This window comes from Lissotriton helveticus, chromosome 2_1 (assembly GCF_964261635.1).
Source record: "Lissotriton helveticus chromosome 2_1, aLisHel1.1, whole genome shotgun sequence".
Lineage (NCBI taxonomy): Eukaryota > Metazoa > Chordata > Amphibia > Caudata > Salamandridae > Lissotriton > Lissotriton helveticus.
In genome coordinates, this window is record NC_136059.1 from 355945529 (window position 1) to 355963015 (window position 17487).

General features: G+C 48.2%; 1 protein-coding gene across 14 annotated transcripts in view; it reads left to right on the forward strand.

Annotated features, from left to right (window-relative positions):
* Positions 1-17487, forward strand: part of NIPBL (NIPBL cohesin loading factor) — a 1942504-nt gene that overhangs the window by 1149911 nt on the left and 775106 nt on the right. For all 14 annotated transcript variants that reach the window (XM_078674965.1, XM_078674957.1, XM_078674966.1 and 11 more), the window contains one exon: positions 7456-7599. In XM_078674965.1, coding sequence (XP_078531091.1) covers positions 7456-7599 — 144 coding nt within the window. The remainder of the gene's footprint in view (positions 1-7455; positions 7600-17487) is intronic.

The window sequence follows — 17487 nt, forward strand, 5'->3', positions numbered from 1 at the left end:
CTTCAGGAGACAGGAGCTGAATCTGGTGTCCGGGCCCTTTTGAGGCCTAGAAACGGGGACTTTACAATGGAATAACGTGCACACTGAGAAACGTGGCAACGTAGCTTTACATAGGCCTGATATTCGTAGTATTCACGAGAACTGGAAACTGACATACTAGAGGTGGACACAACTGTAATTGCGTCTTTAATCGAACATGGGGAATACATATGCATATTAATCATGCACAGATAACATATGATGGAGGACTCGTAGGGACACAGAACATGGCAAAATTTACTTTTCCACAGAACACCCGAGGCATGGGATATTAGTGGCGGGCCTTTGACAACTCCGCCATTGTGACCTACCCCTGGGCTCGGCTTGGTGTCCCTCGCGAGGATCAACGATATGACGCCCCGGCCGCGCAACCTCACCTATTGCATCTAAAACCTCCAGACCCGCATTAATCATACGTGGGGGACGTTTTCACGCCACATCCTGCTCATGTCTCGGGGAGTAAGGACACGCACGGGCACAGGTGGCACACCGATTAAGGGGAAGCAAAGTAAATCACCACCCAAGATGGCTACCGACGCTGTGGCATCGAAATTGGACAATGTCCTTGCTGTAATGGAACGCCTAGAAGCGTCTCTTCAACAAACTCGCACCTCCCTGGAAGCCAAGATAGATAACGTGGTGATTGACCTTACTCATCTAAAAGCCGATCATAAAAAACTACAGGATCGCACCACGACGCTGGAGGGCTCGGTTACTGATCTTGAGCCCCGCGTGTGTCAGTCGAAAAAGCATGTCCGCGACCTCCTGAACAGGGTGGAATTCTTAGAAGAGCGGGCGGAGGACGCGGAAGGACGGGCAAGACGGAACAACATCAGGCTAGTTGGCATACCGGAGAAATGGGAGGGTGCCGATCCCACTGGACATGTAGAAGACTGGCTAAGAGGCCTCCTGCCGGAGGGTGTGTTGTCGCCCTATTTCGTGGTGGAAAGAGCGCATCGCGTCCCTACACGGCCCCTCCCCCCAGGTTCCAACCCGAGACCGCTGATCCTCCGCGTCCTTAACTACAGGGACCGAGATACTATCCTGCGTGAGTCCAGGAAGATTGGTAACATCCGGATTGATAACGCCACAGTGATGTTCTTTCCCGACTATACCATCCAGGTGCAGCGGCACTCCTTTCTGGCGGCAAAACGCAGATTGAGACAGCTAGGCCTAAAATATTCCCTCCTTTTCCCGGCTAAACTGCGTGTGGTAGCACAGGACAAGACGCACTTCTTCACTGATCCCGAAGAGGTTGAGGCCTGGCTGGATGGCGGGGCGGAGGGGACGCCCAGGACGACTAAAGGCACCGCCACGATGATGCGCTCCAGAGGGCAGAGACGATGCCGCCGCCGCAGATCGCCCACACCACAACATCCACAGGATGCGGCTGCGCGTTCCCCCCCGGCGGACCAGATCCTACAGGAGCAGCAGGACGCCCTGCGCAAAGTATCGGAGATCAGCAGCTCCCCGGCACCCTCTTCTGCACCACACACCAGCCCGAGGGCTTTCCCCAGCGACGACGAAACCATCTATGGTTTGCCGGACTCTCAACAGTCCACCGATCTCCCCGATATCACACCACAGACGGCGGACCTACTGAACTGAGGGGAACCCTCCGGAACCCCTAGGCTTGCAACTTTAAGGCACCTGGTCTCAGTGACATGGCCTTAACGCATCATGATCTGCATAGGACTTGTCGGAGATGGGTGAGGGAGTGATCTCCCTACTCTGCGAACACTGACACCGGCGAGACGCAGTGAGTAACTCCTTTCTCCTTTTACACACATTTGCCAGGTGGCACTGAGACACTTTTTCCCATTGCTAGGGTGGTAACTTTTGTAGGGAAGAGCGATCGCTGCTTGCCACTGAACTGTGCCTCCGCACTACTTCTCCTGCAACATGTCACTGTGGGCGGACGTGCTCCCCCCCCCCCCCCCTTTTTTTAACCAGATGGGTTGGCGCCCGGGGACGCCCGCCGGCCGTGGCAGACTTTCGACGGCCTGGGGTGGGTAGCAAACCCCCCTCCCTTCTGTTTTACTTTTTTCCTCTTTTCCTTATTGTGAATAATACTACAATATCGCTATTGCTGCCGACCACTTACCACCCCCTAGCTTTGTATTGCTTCTTTAACTCACTAGAGTGTATGGACGGCGACATGTTGCGCAGCCGACCTTTTGGTATTTGTTATTGTTTTGCATTGTTTGGACTGTATGGTTTTTATCCCGCCCCCACGCTCAGGGAATTGCCTGGGTTATTCCTCCATGTGCTGTTGCCTGTCCCTGATCTGAGCGGAGGGGAGTTACCAAGAGAACAATGGGGGTTCGCATCTGAGGGGTGGGGATTGGGTGGAGGGGGGGCGTTTTTTTTCCACATACGATGACAATGGCTGAAATCAAGATATGTACGCGGAATGTCAGGGGCATGCACACACCGTCGAGGCGCTACCAGATCTATTCTTACTTGAAACGCCACATATTTCATGTAGCACTGTTTCAAGAAACACATTTGAATAAAGCAGAAGTGCACGCACTGCGCCGCAGATGGCGCGGACAACTTTACGCCACCGAGTATTCCTCCTTTGCTCGCGGGGCGCTCCTGTGGGTTCGGCCGGGAACCCCGTGGGCAGTCATGTACACACAGGTAGATACAGAGGGTAGGTACGTCATGGCACGAGGCAGACTCGATAAGCACCCGGTGGTGCTAACCTCGTTGTACTCCCCAAACACTGATCAGGGCAGGTTCTTTGCTCGCCTCTCAACAGCACTGGCGGCCTGGCATGGGATCCCATGGTTCGTAGGGGGCGATAACAACTGTGTCCTTGATGTGAATCTAGATAGATCTTCCGCACCACCAGCCAACGCCCAGACACACACCACCACCAAAGCTCTCATTAACTGGGCCACACAATGGGACCTCCACGATGCATGGAGGACACAACACGAACATATTCCTACTGGTCAGGTACGCATGCCTTACATGTCCGCTTAGACCGATACATGATCACCACTGACCTTCTCCCGCTGGTCACGGACACGCAATATATGGGCCGCACACATTCAGATCATAACCCCCACACACTGGCACTCGCATGGGAATGTCCACGCCCACCTATTCCCACCTGGCGCCTCCAACCAGATCTTTTCCTTGACACGGCTTTTCGCGACTCCCTCCTCACGCAAACAGCTCAATATTTTGAGCTCAATACCGACACTGCGTCCTCCCCCCAGGTCGAATGGGACGCTTTTAAGTTGGTAACTCGGGGACATTGTCTGGGCACACAGGGGCACATGCGACGACAGCTAGAGGTTGACCTGACACAAATAGAAACTGAACTGCTAGACCATGAACGAGACGCAGTGGGAGGTGTGGATGATCGACTAACGGAGACCAAGGCGGAACACGGTCGCCTTCTTGAACGCTTACGTAACATTAACTTCGCGGCTCACTCTGCTCGCACACATCGACAGGGGGACAGGCTAGGTAAACTGTTGACCTGGCTGATAACCAGTGAGGGATACGGACGGAGGGAGGTAGGCTGCTTTACACACAGCGCCAAATACATGAAGCGTTCGTGGACCACTACTCGGGATTATATTGCTCCCGGCTGAGTATTCCTCTGCCTGCCATAGCTGAATATCTCTCACCCTTGCAGTTGCCTACCTTAACGACTGCACAGCAAGATGACCTCGGAGCACCACTGGACCCCGAGGAACTCCGTGACACCATTTTTAACCTTTCCAATGGCAAATCTCCGGGACCGGATGGCCTACCAGCTGAATTCTATAAGGCTGGTTCGGACATCCTCATTCCCCAACTGTTAAAAATGTACACTGCGGCCGCAGAAGACTTTTCCCTCCCCCCGACGCTTAATGAGGCCACCCTCATATCCCTACTCAAACCAGGCAGGGATGTCGAGCGACTAGGATCCTACCGCCCCATGGCCCTCCTTAATACGGACTACAAAATCCTTGCTTCCGCGCTAGCCCGAAGACTGGCCCCCCTGGTGCCAACCCTAGTACATCACGACCAGAATGGATTTGTACCAACACGCCACACCTCCTACAACATTCGCCGTCTATTCCGCATCCAAGAGTACGCTACACACCAATGGCCGCACGCCGGATGTCTGGTGCTAGACTTAGAGAAAGTATTTGATTCGGTGGAATGGCCATACCTGCGGGCAGTCATGGACAAATTCGACCTGGGGGGCGATTATGGTTGGCCTATTGTACCGCAAACCTTCGGTTCGTGTCCGTACTGGTACACTACTCTCTGACCCTATTCGCGTGCAGAGGGGCACTAGACAGGGCTGCCCCCTGTCACCCCTGCTGTTCTCCTTGGCAGTGGAACCATTGGCCGCAATGCTCAGGTCCCGAGGCGGGGATTGGGGTATTCCAATGGCGGATGGCCTACATGCGGTATCACTCTACGCAGACTATCTTCTCCTCTATATTAGAGATTTGACTGATGTCCCGGCGTCCCTTGCTGACATCTTCCGTACCTTTGAGGAGTTGACGGGCTTGAAGGTTAATTGGACCAAATCAGGGGCCTATTCCTTTGACTCGGATGCTCCCGAGAGTGAGATACACCTAGGTGGCGAGAGACTGCAGTGGTATCCCACAACTTTCAGGTATCTGGGTATCCACATTTACCGAAACCCGGCAGATATATTAGAGGGGAACCTGATGCGGGCGATCGCTTCCATCCGGTCGCAAATTGGGTTTTGGAAATCTCTGCCGCTGAACGTCCCCAGCCGAGTCGCTTTGGCAAAAATGATAGTTCTGCCAAGGCTATTGTACTATTTCGCCAATGTTCCATCCTACGTCCCCAACCGGGTGTTCCGGGACCTTGAAGCCTTGCTTCGTGACGTGATCTAGAACAAGGGCCGACCACGCATTGCGCTGGCGAAGCTGTATATGCCTACTGAAGCGGGAAGACTGGCAGTTCCCAATATGGAACTGTATTACCTGGCGGCGCAGATGCAGTGGGTGTCGGGATGGCTGGGCGGTAAACATTTGGGAGACACCGCCACCGACGCTGTTGTATGGACTCCGCTTCAAATCCATGTGCTGTTTCATCCGCTGACCCGGACTCCCCGTCCCTCGCAGCTGTATCTTGCGGTAGCGCGCAGATGCTTCTTACGCTGCCTACGTCTCACCTGGACGACGATACCATATGCCCCGATACTCCCCCTACTGGGTACCCTGACAGCAACCGGAGCGCTCACGACTGTAATACTAGACAGATGGACGGCCGCGGGGGTGGAAACACTGGGAGACCTGTACTCCGATGGTGCTCTCCTCCGCAAACCTTGCGGTGGATACGTCTCTCCCAGCTGGACAATTCCTATTGCACGCGTCCCTTGTTCGCACGCTGACTGACGCCTGGGGTGACATGTCCGTAGAGCTACCCATGCACCACTTTATGCAATACCTTCACGTTATTAGCAATGGCTCCCACATAGTACACTGGCTAGCGCAGGCTCTCCTCCTTCACACTCAACCCACCACTGTGCAACTGAGAGAGAAATGGGCGACAGACCGGGGGAGAGACTGGACAGACAAAGAGTGGGAAATGGTACTGGTTGGACCGGTTAATATCCCGCGCAATCCCGCTTCAAAATCATACAGCTTTACATACTGCACCGTGCATACCTCCCCCAGACAAAATAAACAGATACTTTTCAGTCACGGACACCGCCTGCAAATGCTGCACCCTGGTAGGAGCGGACTTTCTCCACATGCTCTGGCTATGCCCTGTCCTCCAGCAATATTGGGATGAGGTAACGGCACTACTCACGCATTGCACTAGCGAACGGGTGCCGAGGACCTGGGAGGCCTGCATATTGGGACTGTACAAACGCACTAAGCTGAACAAGGTACAGGCCCGATACTGGGATCTCGGGCTGATCACGGCCAAGCGGCTGCTTACCAAGCGGTGGAAAGCTGACACACCCCCACACATACGACATTGGAGCTTATCCCTCACAAACTGGGCACGAGCGGAGAGCACAGTCTTATGGCGAGAGGAGACGGCAGGACTTAGGAAATTCCCAATTGCACAACAGTGGGATGACATCCTCCACTCCTTCCAACAGAAATGCATAGAGCTGGGGATCACGTGAAGAGGTCCGTGCCCTGCCCCCACGCCCCCCCTCTGCAATGGATGCTACGAGACGCGTCCGCACACACCAGCCCTCCCTGCTCATTTAGCCTCCCCCCCCCTCGCGCCCACATATCATTGCTAAGTTGCATATACGGCACTGACCGCCGCCTGTGCTACACCCACGCTCTGAAAGACGCAAGTTGCGTATTTGATTGTTTAGCAGTGACACACTCATCGTTCCCCCCCCCCCGCCCCCGTATGCCCCATCCTCGATGTACACCCTGACCGAGGACTACCTCATTACCCATGATTTACTACACAGCTCGGTACGCCCATGTAGGGATCGGACCCCCCCCCCCCCCTCTATCTTCTTGCCACACACACGAACCGCAAAACACAGCCCCCTACACGCCCGCTGGATCAACGCTGACGTAATGACAGCACAATTCTTTCCCTAGAACACATGGATACGACTACCCACGCTCCCCCTCCCTATAGTTCATACTCTCCATGTTATCGTTCTGATGTTTTATTGATGTGCTGGTCGCACTTTCCTTTTCTTTTCTTTGACCAAGCTCTTTTGCAGTTAGTTCCTGAACACAGTGCATCATGGGGCCTTTGAGAGCGACAGCCACTGCTGAGATGTTCCCAGCTGGACACCACCTCCAACATCAATTTCTCCTCTTAGGAACAATACGCTACATAGACACTCGCTTTCTGACGCACTCACGATGCCATACAGCCTTTTCTTCTAATACTCATGCCCCGAGCCCGCCTGGAAGGCGGACCTTGCCAACGCATTTACCCAGCACACTCATTAGGGGGAAAGGGCCACTATCCTTCTGGCGGCATTGGTGGGTGCCATCATAGCTCTGTAACTAAGGACTGTTAGAACAAAATAAATAAGAAAAACCTACAGACCTATACATCTATAATGCTAAATGTTTTGCTGATTGAGGAGTGCTGCAATGTGATAACTTACGCCGCCGAACCCCAGGGTTGTCGGCCTTCAGGCTGTGTTAATCTGACGATATGTATATAATGATTGACTCACGCGGCTGGCCCTGAGGGGTTGTAAGCTGACAGCTGTGTATCATGCATTTCAAACAATAAAGGTCTTTAAAAAAAAAAAGCATATAATTCTGTAATCAAATTAAAAAGCAAAAGCACCATTATAGGTAAGTACATTCTTCCTTCATCTGATAAGTTATGAGTTTGAGGTAAAACATGTTAATATGACTTCTGTTTATTTGTTGGGCTAAAAGATTGTTAAAATGAATTATACCTAAACATTTTTGGTATTTTAAGGTTCATCAATTCAGTAACAAGTCAACTGAGATGGCTTTGAGAGTGGCCTCCCTAGATTATCTTGGAACAGTAGCAGCACGATTGAGGAAAGATGCAGTCTCTAGCAAAATGGATCAAGGTTCAATCGACAGAATTTTAAAGCAGGTAATTATTCTTTCCTTGACATTACCAGTTGCCATGCTTTCCTAGCATATAGAAATCTGACTTTCTTTCACAGCTTCGATGTTGCAACATTTAAAGTGATATATCTTGTTAATCCTGGTAAGTTTGAACCAGGACCCCCCAATGGCTCATTTTGGTAATGCAGTTTTATCACTCCGTGTTCTTGTATTGTTTTATGCACTGCAAGTCACAACATTTTATGATTATTATTAAATGGTTAACTTTTGATGTGCACATATTTACTTGGTCACAGATGATTGTTTAGAATCCCATCTCTGTTTTCTAGTATGGATCAGTCAGGATATTACCAATGACCAAACAGATACATTTCTTTTCTTCAGGATAGCTGGGGTAAACAGTGTTCGGTTCCTTTGGACCATGCTTTAATGATGCAGCTTGTCATTGGGTTTTAGAATAGTTTAATTGTACTTTGAAATCCCTATTGTTTAGCTTAATTTCCAAAGAACTTTAAAACTGTAGGAAGCTGGCCCCTGTATATGGTATGCCCACTAGGTGGTTATACCGTGCACAGAGTCCAGGGGTTCCTCAAAAGTGTACAGTGCTCAATGTAAAACCCAAAATGCTCTTATAGTGGTAGTGTGGGCGAGAGCAACCTTAGGTCTAACACAGAGGAGTGCAAGACATTTATTGCACAATATTGACCAATAATGTACACACAATACGAATAGGGAATCCACACCAATTTTATAAAAATAAGCTTTGTTTTTATTTAAGACCAAGATCTTTGCAATAAGGTAAGTAAATTTTAAATAAAAATACTTTTCACTTTCAAAAGTCGACAGAATATTTTTTCAGCAGTCCAATGATCTCCTGTGGGGAGAACAATAATGTGGTTTAACAGGTAAATACCACACTTAGAAATCCAGTCTTTGGGCCCAAAGGTCAGCGAGGGGCAAGGGTCCAGTGAGTACTTAAACTTCACCACCAGTGGCACAGGGGTGGCTGGGTGCGCAGGTCAAAGTCTGTGTTCGGCCCAATGCTTTTCAATTGAGACTGGGGGTGCCTGGAGCCACACTGCTTGCAGGTAAGTGGATCGTTTCAATGGCTAAACGTTGGAGGTAAGCATTAGCCCACACAGCCGCGCCAAACATACACCACCAGCGGCACAGGGGCGACCAGGTGCAGAGTCCAAAATCAGCGTCGGGCATCCAATTCTTTTAAATGGTGTTCCTTCTTTTTGACAGGCTGCAGGTGTTGCACCAGAGGTTTTAAGAGGGAGACCAACAACAGCAAAGTTAAGTAGAGGTGTAAGGGGTCGCAGGAGCACTGCCTGTTCCGCTCACCAAGGCCCAGAGACTTCGGATGCGGGGGGGCCTTTTGATGTTGGAGTCTATTTGCTGGTCGTGGTCAGGGGAGCTCTGGATTCAGGCTGCAGGTGTGTCATGGAGATCAGGAGTGCTCCGCCAACGCTGGACTCCTGGTCAGGATTGCTGGGGAGACTTCACTGGACAAGTGGCCCACTCAGACTCTGGCCATGGGCGTCAGGTGCAGAGTGACAGGGATCGTGGTTGCAGCTGGATCCGGAAACCTTGGAGTCTATTTCTGGAATTGCATGGTGAGCAAAAAACAATGGATTTAGGCCCCGATCTCTGTACTGGGGTGAATGTATGACATTGTTCTGCAACCTGTCCATCATCTGTTGTTTTTGCATTTGTCCCTCTCACTAACAGCAGGTGAAGCCTGAAAGTTCTGTAGGGATGCCCAGTATGGTGAGTGCCCTGCCATTTGGAAATTCTGGAAGCAAAGTGCGTTTTAATATACAGACTCGATAAGCAGGGTGTAGAAAGCTGGCTCTTTAAATAGTAGACCAACAAAAGGTAAAAAGTCCATGCAAAGCCCAACTGGTTTACAGGGGCACAAATGATAACCCAAAGGTTCTCTTTAATGTAGTGTGGGCGAGCTAAGCATTTGACAAACACAAAGGCAGTAAGTGAGGCACACACAAGAAAGAAATCCAACACCAATTTGTGAGAAAGTGCCATCTTTCTTGCATTGGTATGCCCCCACGTTTTGCTGAACTGCTGATGTGCTTTGACTGAATGTGCCCTGGGCTCCTGCCAACCAGGTATCCAGGGCCTGTGTTCCTTCCCTAAAGCTGTGTTCAAACAAAACCCAATTGGCATCTCTGGCCACCTATCGGCCCCTAGTAAATGGTACCCTATGTACTCGGGGCATGGGGACCAGAGAAGACCCCTAAGGGCTGTAGCACTTATTGTGCCACCCTTAGGGGCCCTGTACCCTGACACCCACACTGTCTTTGCAGGCTTAGTGTCTAAGTACAGAACTAAACCGAGTAGACATGGCACACATCCCTGTGTGCCATGCCCATAAACTCCACTGCCCTGGCATACATCAGTCACCCCTCTAGCTGGGTGCCCTATGCCAGTGGTGTGGGCACAGGTGCATGAGACTCGTGCCCCTACAGTACCCAGGGCCATTCCGGGGCACTGTAAGTGCAGTGCTGCCATTTAAGAGTATATGGTGCTGGGAGGTCGTCATTACGAACTCCACAGCACCATGATGGCTTCACTGAAGACTGAGAAGTTTGGTATCAAACTGCTCAGCACATTAAACCCGCACTGATGCCAGTGTGAGGTTTAATGTAAAATGCAACAGAGGGCATCTTAGAGATGCCCCTCGAAACCTAACCTACAATCCACGTCTGGACTGAGATGCTGCCCAGGCTGCCACACAGCAGACATGTTGCTGGACCCCTGGGTGGAGAGCCCCTCGCTCTCCTGGTCCTGCAACAATGCACATCCTGGGCGAGGTGCTAGGTCTCCTCCCCCAGGATGGGCAGGGAGAAGCTTCAAAGGCATGCCGCCTCTGTGAGCTTCTCCAGACCATTTGCTGTACCCAGCAACTGGCCCCCACCAGGTCTAACCCCCCACTCTGGCGGGAAGAGTGGCGGAAAACCCTACGTCAGGAAAGGGGGGGTGCCAGCCTGTGCCAACCCCACCCCTCAGGTGGGGGAGGCGAGGTGAAGCACGACCCCGGGCTCTGGACATCTTGAAGATGGGGAGCCCTTCCCAATCACAGCTAGGTTCCTGCCCCCCTCCCACCGGAGAGGAGCAGGCTAGGGGGTGTACCCACCCCAGGACAGGGACCTATTGGTCCCTGCCCTTGCCCTACCTGTAACGCCCCTAAATTCAGTATTTAGGGGCTCCCTGAACCTTCCTTCCTCAGATCCCGAAAAGAAGAAGATCAAGAAGAAGACCCGCTGTGCAGCTGCTCACAACAGGACGACACCCACTGACTTGGCCCCAGCCCTACCGGCCTGTTGATTCTGAAACCTGCTCCTGCTTAATCCCGGCGACTCCTGTGGACAGCAACCTTGGGACTCCCAGAGGACCTGCCTGCCTTGACCCTCTTAAAGACTGGGAATCCCATAAGCTGAGGCTCTGCTTCAACAACCAACCCCTGGTGCCAGCCAGGAAGCTCAAGACCTGCCCACCCGGCACCCGCCGAGTCCGGCCCGAGTGGTCCAAGACCACGAGGACTTCCCCCCCGGCGACTGGGACCCGAAGTCCAGTGCCCAAAGACTCTCCTCGACGAACCAGATGAAGTCTGCAGACTCAGAACCAGGAACCCCTCCAACCTCGACCAGCCACGGGTAAGATTTCCCGACACCCAAAGATACCCCTGCACCCGGCGCCCTGCGTCCCCTGTGCCTCCCTTTGGGGTACCTATCTCTTCTCCAGGATCCCAACTTACCTCTCAATGTGGTGGTCGCACCTGAAGAATCACCGTCCCGAATCTGCAGCCTTTGTTCCCTTTTTACCTTTCCCATTGAATAACACTCAGCGCCCGACGGCTCAAAAGCACCCTGCACCCAGCCGCCCGAGTGCCTCTGGCAGTGCAACTTTTGCCCAATCCTACTTCCCCATTTGCCCTGAGCAAGTGACCAGGAGCTCAGCTCCCACAGCCGTGTGGCCTGCTAGCCAGCAGCCACCAACCAAAGGCCCCCTGCCCCTCATTGGCTAACATTGGGCCTAAATACCTCTGCACGCGGCTGCCCCTGTGCCGCTGAGGCTGAACCAACTGTACCTACCTGACCCTGGGGGACCCCTGAGTCTATGCCCAGAACCTTAACTTCACCAGCCGAGTACTCATCTGGAAACTGGTAACTCACTTACCTGCCATTGGATAACATGGACTGGTTTGACTCAGAAGTACTCACCTTTGATCAGGAGAGAAGCCAATACTGTACCTTGTAGCCCAGTATTGAACCACAAAAGTAATCCAAACCGGGTTTACCATTAACCTGTATTTTCTCCATAGGAATCCATTGTCTGCTTTTCTATGAAAATTCTTCTGTCTATTTTTGAAAACTAGAAATATTCTTTAAAATTCACACATAATCCTGAAACGTAATTACTCACCTGTCCTAAGTAGAGATCCCAGTGCTGGACCTAGGAGCCCAGTACTGGGTTACAAAAGTAACAAGAACATACTTTACCTGTAATCTGAATCTTATCCCGTTGGATAACATTGCCAGATTTTCACTGAAAAGTTTCTAAGTGTGAACTTTTGAAAAAACTTTTTACTCCTTAAAAATCATTGCAATAACCAAAATGTTTTTACTAACCTGTTTGCAGCTTAGACCCCAGGACTGAATCTAGGATCCAGTCTTGGACTTACAAAAGTAATCTGCAAAGAAATCCACTGTAATTGATTGAAAAAACCCATTGAGCTCAATGCTAAATTGTGTGTAGAACTGTGTTGCCTATTGCAACCCCTGTACCTATTGTGTTTACAAAGTCGTTGTCTTTCTGCAAAGCAATAACCTGAGATTACTGGGAAAATCACTGAGAAAAGTATATTTTGATACCTGCTGGTTTTAAAAATAAAACAACTCTATCTTTTGATATAAAAACAATTGGCCTGGAGTTCAGTCCTTGAGTGTGTGAAACCTTTTGCTGACTGAGTGTGTACTTTCAAAAAGGGGGTGGTGATGGACAGAGTATCTGAGTTAATCAGAACACTCCTACCCAGTCAACAGATCAGGGCTTGATCCATCACCGTTTTTTAGCTCACTGCACCATCCCAATTCAGAACCTGGCTATATGCAAATTAGTCTGTCCCTGGCCCAGTGCATCATGGGAACAGGGCAGACCAAACTACCAAGCCAATTCTTCACTGGAAAGGAAACAAGCTTCCGGGGACCGGTTTCTGGCATTACAGCCGTCTTCGGCCCGGCTTGCTTGAATCCTGATGGTGCAGTGAGCAAGGGACTCACATCTGAGTATACCCTTCCACACTTATGGTGGCCAAAATATTTTCAAAAAGGGGGTGGTGATGGACAGAGTATCTGAGTTAATCAGAACACTCCTACCCAGTCAACAGATCAGGGCTTGATCCATCACCGTTTTTTAGCTCACTGCACCATCCCAGTTCAGAACCTGGCTATATGCAAATTAGTCTGTCCCTGGCCCAGTGCATCATGGGAACAGGGCAGACCAAACTACCAAGCCAATTCTTCACAGGAAAGGAAACAAGCTTCCGGGGACCGGTTTCTGGCATTACAGCCATCTTCGGCCCGGCTTGCTTGAATCCTGATGGTGCAGTGAGCAAGGGACTCACATCTGAGTATACCCTTCCACACTTATGGTGGCCAAAATATTTTCAAAAAGGGGGTGGTGATGGACAGAGTATCTGAGTTAATCAGAACACTCCTACCCAGTCAACAGATCAGGGCTTGATCCATCACCGTTTTTTTAGCTCACTGCACCATTCCAGTTCAGAACCTGGCTATATGCAAATTAGTCTGTCCCTGGCCCAGTGCATAATGGGAACAGGGCAGACCAAACTACCAAGCCAATTCTTCACTGGAAAGGAAACAAGCTTCCGGGGACCGGTTTCTGGCATTACAGCCGTCTTCGGCCCGGCTTGCTTGAATCCTGATGGTGCAGTGAGCAAGGGACTCACATCTGAGTATACCCTTCCACACTTATGGTGAGTGTGTACAACAAATGCTTTACTCTGTCCTCTGGTACTGCCTTACTGCTCGACCAAGCTACCACTTTAGAGAGTAAGGTCATTTGAGAAAGTGGCTCTATATATACTGGACAATAATGAAGTACAGTGTGTATAGAGTCCACAAACCCCAAAGGTATAACAGAGGTAAAAAGTGGTAGCTTGGTCGAGCAGTAAGGCAGTACCAGAGGGCAGTGCAAAGCATTTGGCTCATTTGTTTGCTGGAAGCGCCCGATCATACAGAGGGAAAGCCGAGGAATTCAGACAACGATCAGCCAAGTAACGAGCCAAGCCGTGCGGAACCCCGGAGGACGGGGTGGAGAACGCCGCCTAAACAGGAACCAACTGGCCTGGTGAGTGAACAACTGATGCGGGGAAAAAATATTATCGGCTAATCTGTATATCGTAGCGACTTGAAAGGGGGAAAGTTTGAAGTAAAAGCCGGTGTACATCTGCTTCCTTCGTAACCCACTAAAGCGGGAACTGTTTTCTGTGTAAATCGGAACTAATTGCAAACTCACATCAAATATTTGACACACAGAAATACATGTGTTAAGCCGATCATATCCACGATCTGAACTGAATCCATAAAGCTCTACAAACGTTACCAACAATTGCATTTACTATGGAGGCACGAAAAACCAAACGCATGGCAAAAGTAGCCACAATGTTTCAAAAAGATATTGAGACTGAGAGTATAAATACAAATTAAAGTGTCCAAACATGGAATCCAGATACATCGTTAAAACAACTATTCTTTCATTTGGAGAAGCAATATAAACGAGAAATGAATAAAAGCTGGGAAACCATAACACTTCAAAAATATCTGGAAGTCGATAGAGTGCCACGAGGGCTGCGAATCTTCACAATGCCCACGTATCCGGACACAAAAACTGAAATGTTCCTAGAATGGGGCGAAGATAATATGCAATGCAGCAAAAATATGATGCGTATTTTAATCAAATTTGCTGATAAAGATCTGGAAGAAATACACGATATAATAAAAGAACTGGAAACAAAATCTCTTTGAAAGACAAAAAAGAAACAGAAAAAATGCGAAAGGATATGGAGGAACGCCTCAAATTACGAGGATGAAGTACAACAAAGAAAACAAAGGAAGTTTCAAAGAGATGAAGCGGATTACAAACATGGACGCATTCTGACTTTTGCAAAACGCTTTGATGCCCTGAAATTGAACGTCGCAAAGAAAACATATCAGTCAATAAGTGGATCCGGTAGTGAATCCGATGTGAGTGGTGGCGAAGGATCCACAACCACGGGATACAAACATCAAACAAACTTATCTTTTTTAGAGGAAATGCGCCTAGTGAACCTCGATCAAAATCTGTCAAGAACACAAGGCTAATCGAGGGAAAGAGGCAGAGGCAGCGGATTTGGAAAAAATATTACAAAGTCTTCAAAAGCCACCTAAGAACCAGGAGATCAAAAAACAACCGCAGCAGCTACAAGAAGACAATATCCGCTGAGGAACAGAAGCAAGAATCAATAGAAAAGGAAAACCTAATAATAAACCTGTCAAACTATACATTAACACCAGTGGAAACCAGAGTTCTAAATAAAGGTTTAAGTTTTTGTCCACAAAAGCACTTTAATCACACAGACACTAAAATTGACATTTATAAATTTGTACGGAAAATCAAACTGGCAAAAATCTTTGCCAACAAAGATGAAAGAGCAGGACAAGCAACAGAGGAATGGGGAGAATCAACAACCATCATGAGTGAATCAGCATCAGAACTAACAATTGAGCTAATACCTCATCTGAAAGTATTATATGATCTTGCCAATGAGTATGAAAATGATGAAGTTTCAGAAGTTACAATGTTACAGGATTTGGGATTGGATACCAAATTACATCAAAAAAGTAACGCACGATCAAAATCAAAATATTGTCCACAATTATATCCAGGGAATAAAATAGACTTATTCTCCGAAGCTGTGATGACAGAACTGGAAAAAATGGAAAAACAGCGAAACAGAAGATCGGAAAACATCACAACAAAAGAAAATGAAGCAATACAAGCATTGGCAAAGAACAGTGAAATAATAATAAAGCCCGCGGACAAGGGCGGCAATATTGTTATTCAAAATACTAATGACTATATGAAAGAAGCATATCGACAACTAGATGACGAGACCAAGTACAATAAACTAACATGCAATCCAATAGACACAATGCAAAAATAATTGAAAAACATGTTGGATGAATGGCATGAGCAAAAACTATTGGATACTGAGGAACTAAAATACCTTTGGAAGGAAAATCCAACTATGCCAACAATTTACTTCCTTCCGAAGGTGCACAAGACTATAATAGACCCACCAGGCAGGCCAATAGTATCCTCATGTGACTCCATTTATGAAAACATCTCATTTTATGTCGATCAATACTTAGCTCCAATGGTGAAAAATCTAGCCTCCATACGTACAAGACACTGTGGATTTTTTACGAATACTATCCAACATCACTTGGAATCCTGCCTTCCTACTGGTTACAATAGATGTTGTATCCTTATACACATCAATCGAACATACAATAGGATTAAATGCCTGTGCCTACTTTCTCAGACAAAGGAACATATCACAAGTGGAACACTCAGCCATGATTTTGACCCTGATCAATACTTGCTTGAACAACAATGTTTTCCTTTTCAATCATAACATCTATCAACAACTATGCGGATGTGCAATGGGTGTCTCCTTCTCCCCAAACTATGCCAACCGTACTATGGGTTGGTGGGAGAAGGAGATAGCATGGGGACCGGACAATCAAGAGGAACTAGAAAAAATAATGCTTTGGTCGAGATATATCGACGATCTCTTTCTCATATGGAACGGAACAAAGAAAGAATTCATGCTATACTTCTCAAAATTAAACAATATTGAAGCAGGATTGTCATTCACATGTAACACAAGCAAAAATAGGATTGACTATTTCGACATCACAGTATATATTGAGAATGACCAAATTAACACCACACTCTATAGGAAAAGCACGGCCACCAATAGCATCCTCCATGCTGAAAGTTTCCATCCGAAATCAGTAATAAAGAACATACCATTCGGAGAATTTACAAGAATGAAAAGGAATTGCTCAAATGAGGAAGAAGAGAATATGCAAATTGCCAAATGTGCATCAAGGCTAGAAGCAAGAGGATACAGAAAAAGAGATTTAAACAAAAATATGGAAAAAATCAAACAAAAAACAAGATCTGAGATCTTAATGCAACAACCAAAGGAGACAAAAAACACACACGAAACACCAAGATTGATTCTAAACTATAGCATAGAGGCACATAAAATACGAGGATGTGTACAAAAATACTGGCCATTATTACATCAAGATGCTGATCTAAAGAAAATCTTAGGAAATGAGCCAAAACTATCATTCAGAAAAGTACCCTCCTTGAAGGACATGCTGGTGAGAAGCCACTTTGATAATCCAAGCAAGAAATCTACTAATTGGCTGGAACAGAAAAATGGATTCAACAAGTGTGGACGTTGCAAGGCGTGCAAAATTGGTAAAAATATAAAATCTTTCAGGGATCCAGAAGGACGATTAATTGAGATTAAAACAAAAATAACTTGTACTACTCAATTTGTAGTGTACATAATTCAATGTGACTGTGCACAAATGTACATTGGGAGTACAATTTGTGCTTTGAAGAAGAGAATGCTTGAGCATATAAGAGCTGTAAAAAACAGAGACATGACATATGCCACAGCCAAACACATGCTGGGAATGCCAAGGTGGACATTGGAAGAAAATGTGCTTTTTTGGAATAGATCACATTGAACAAAATGAAAGACTGGGTGATCGAAAACTAAAATTACGTCAAATGGAATCAAAGT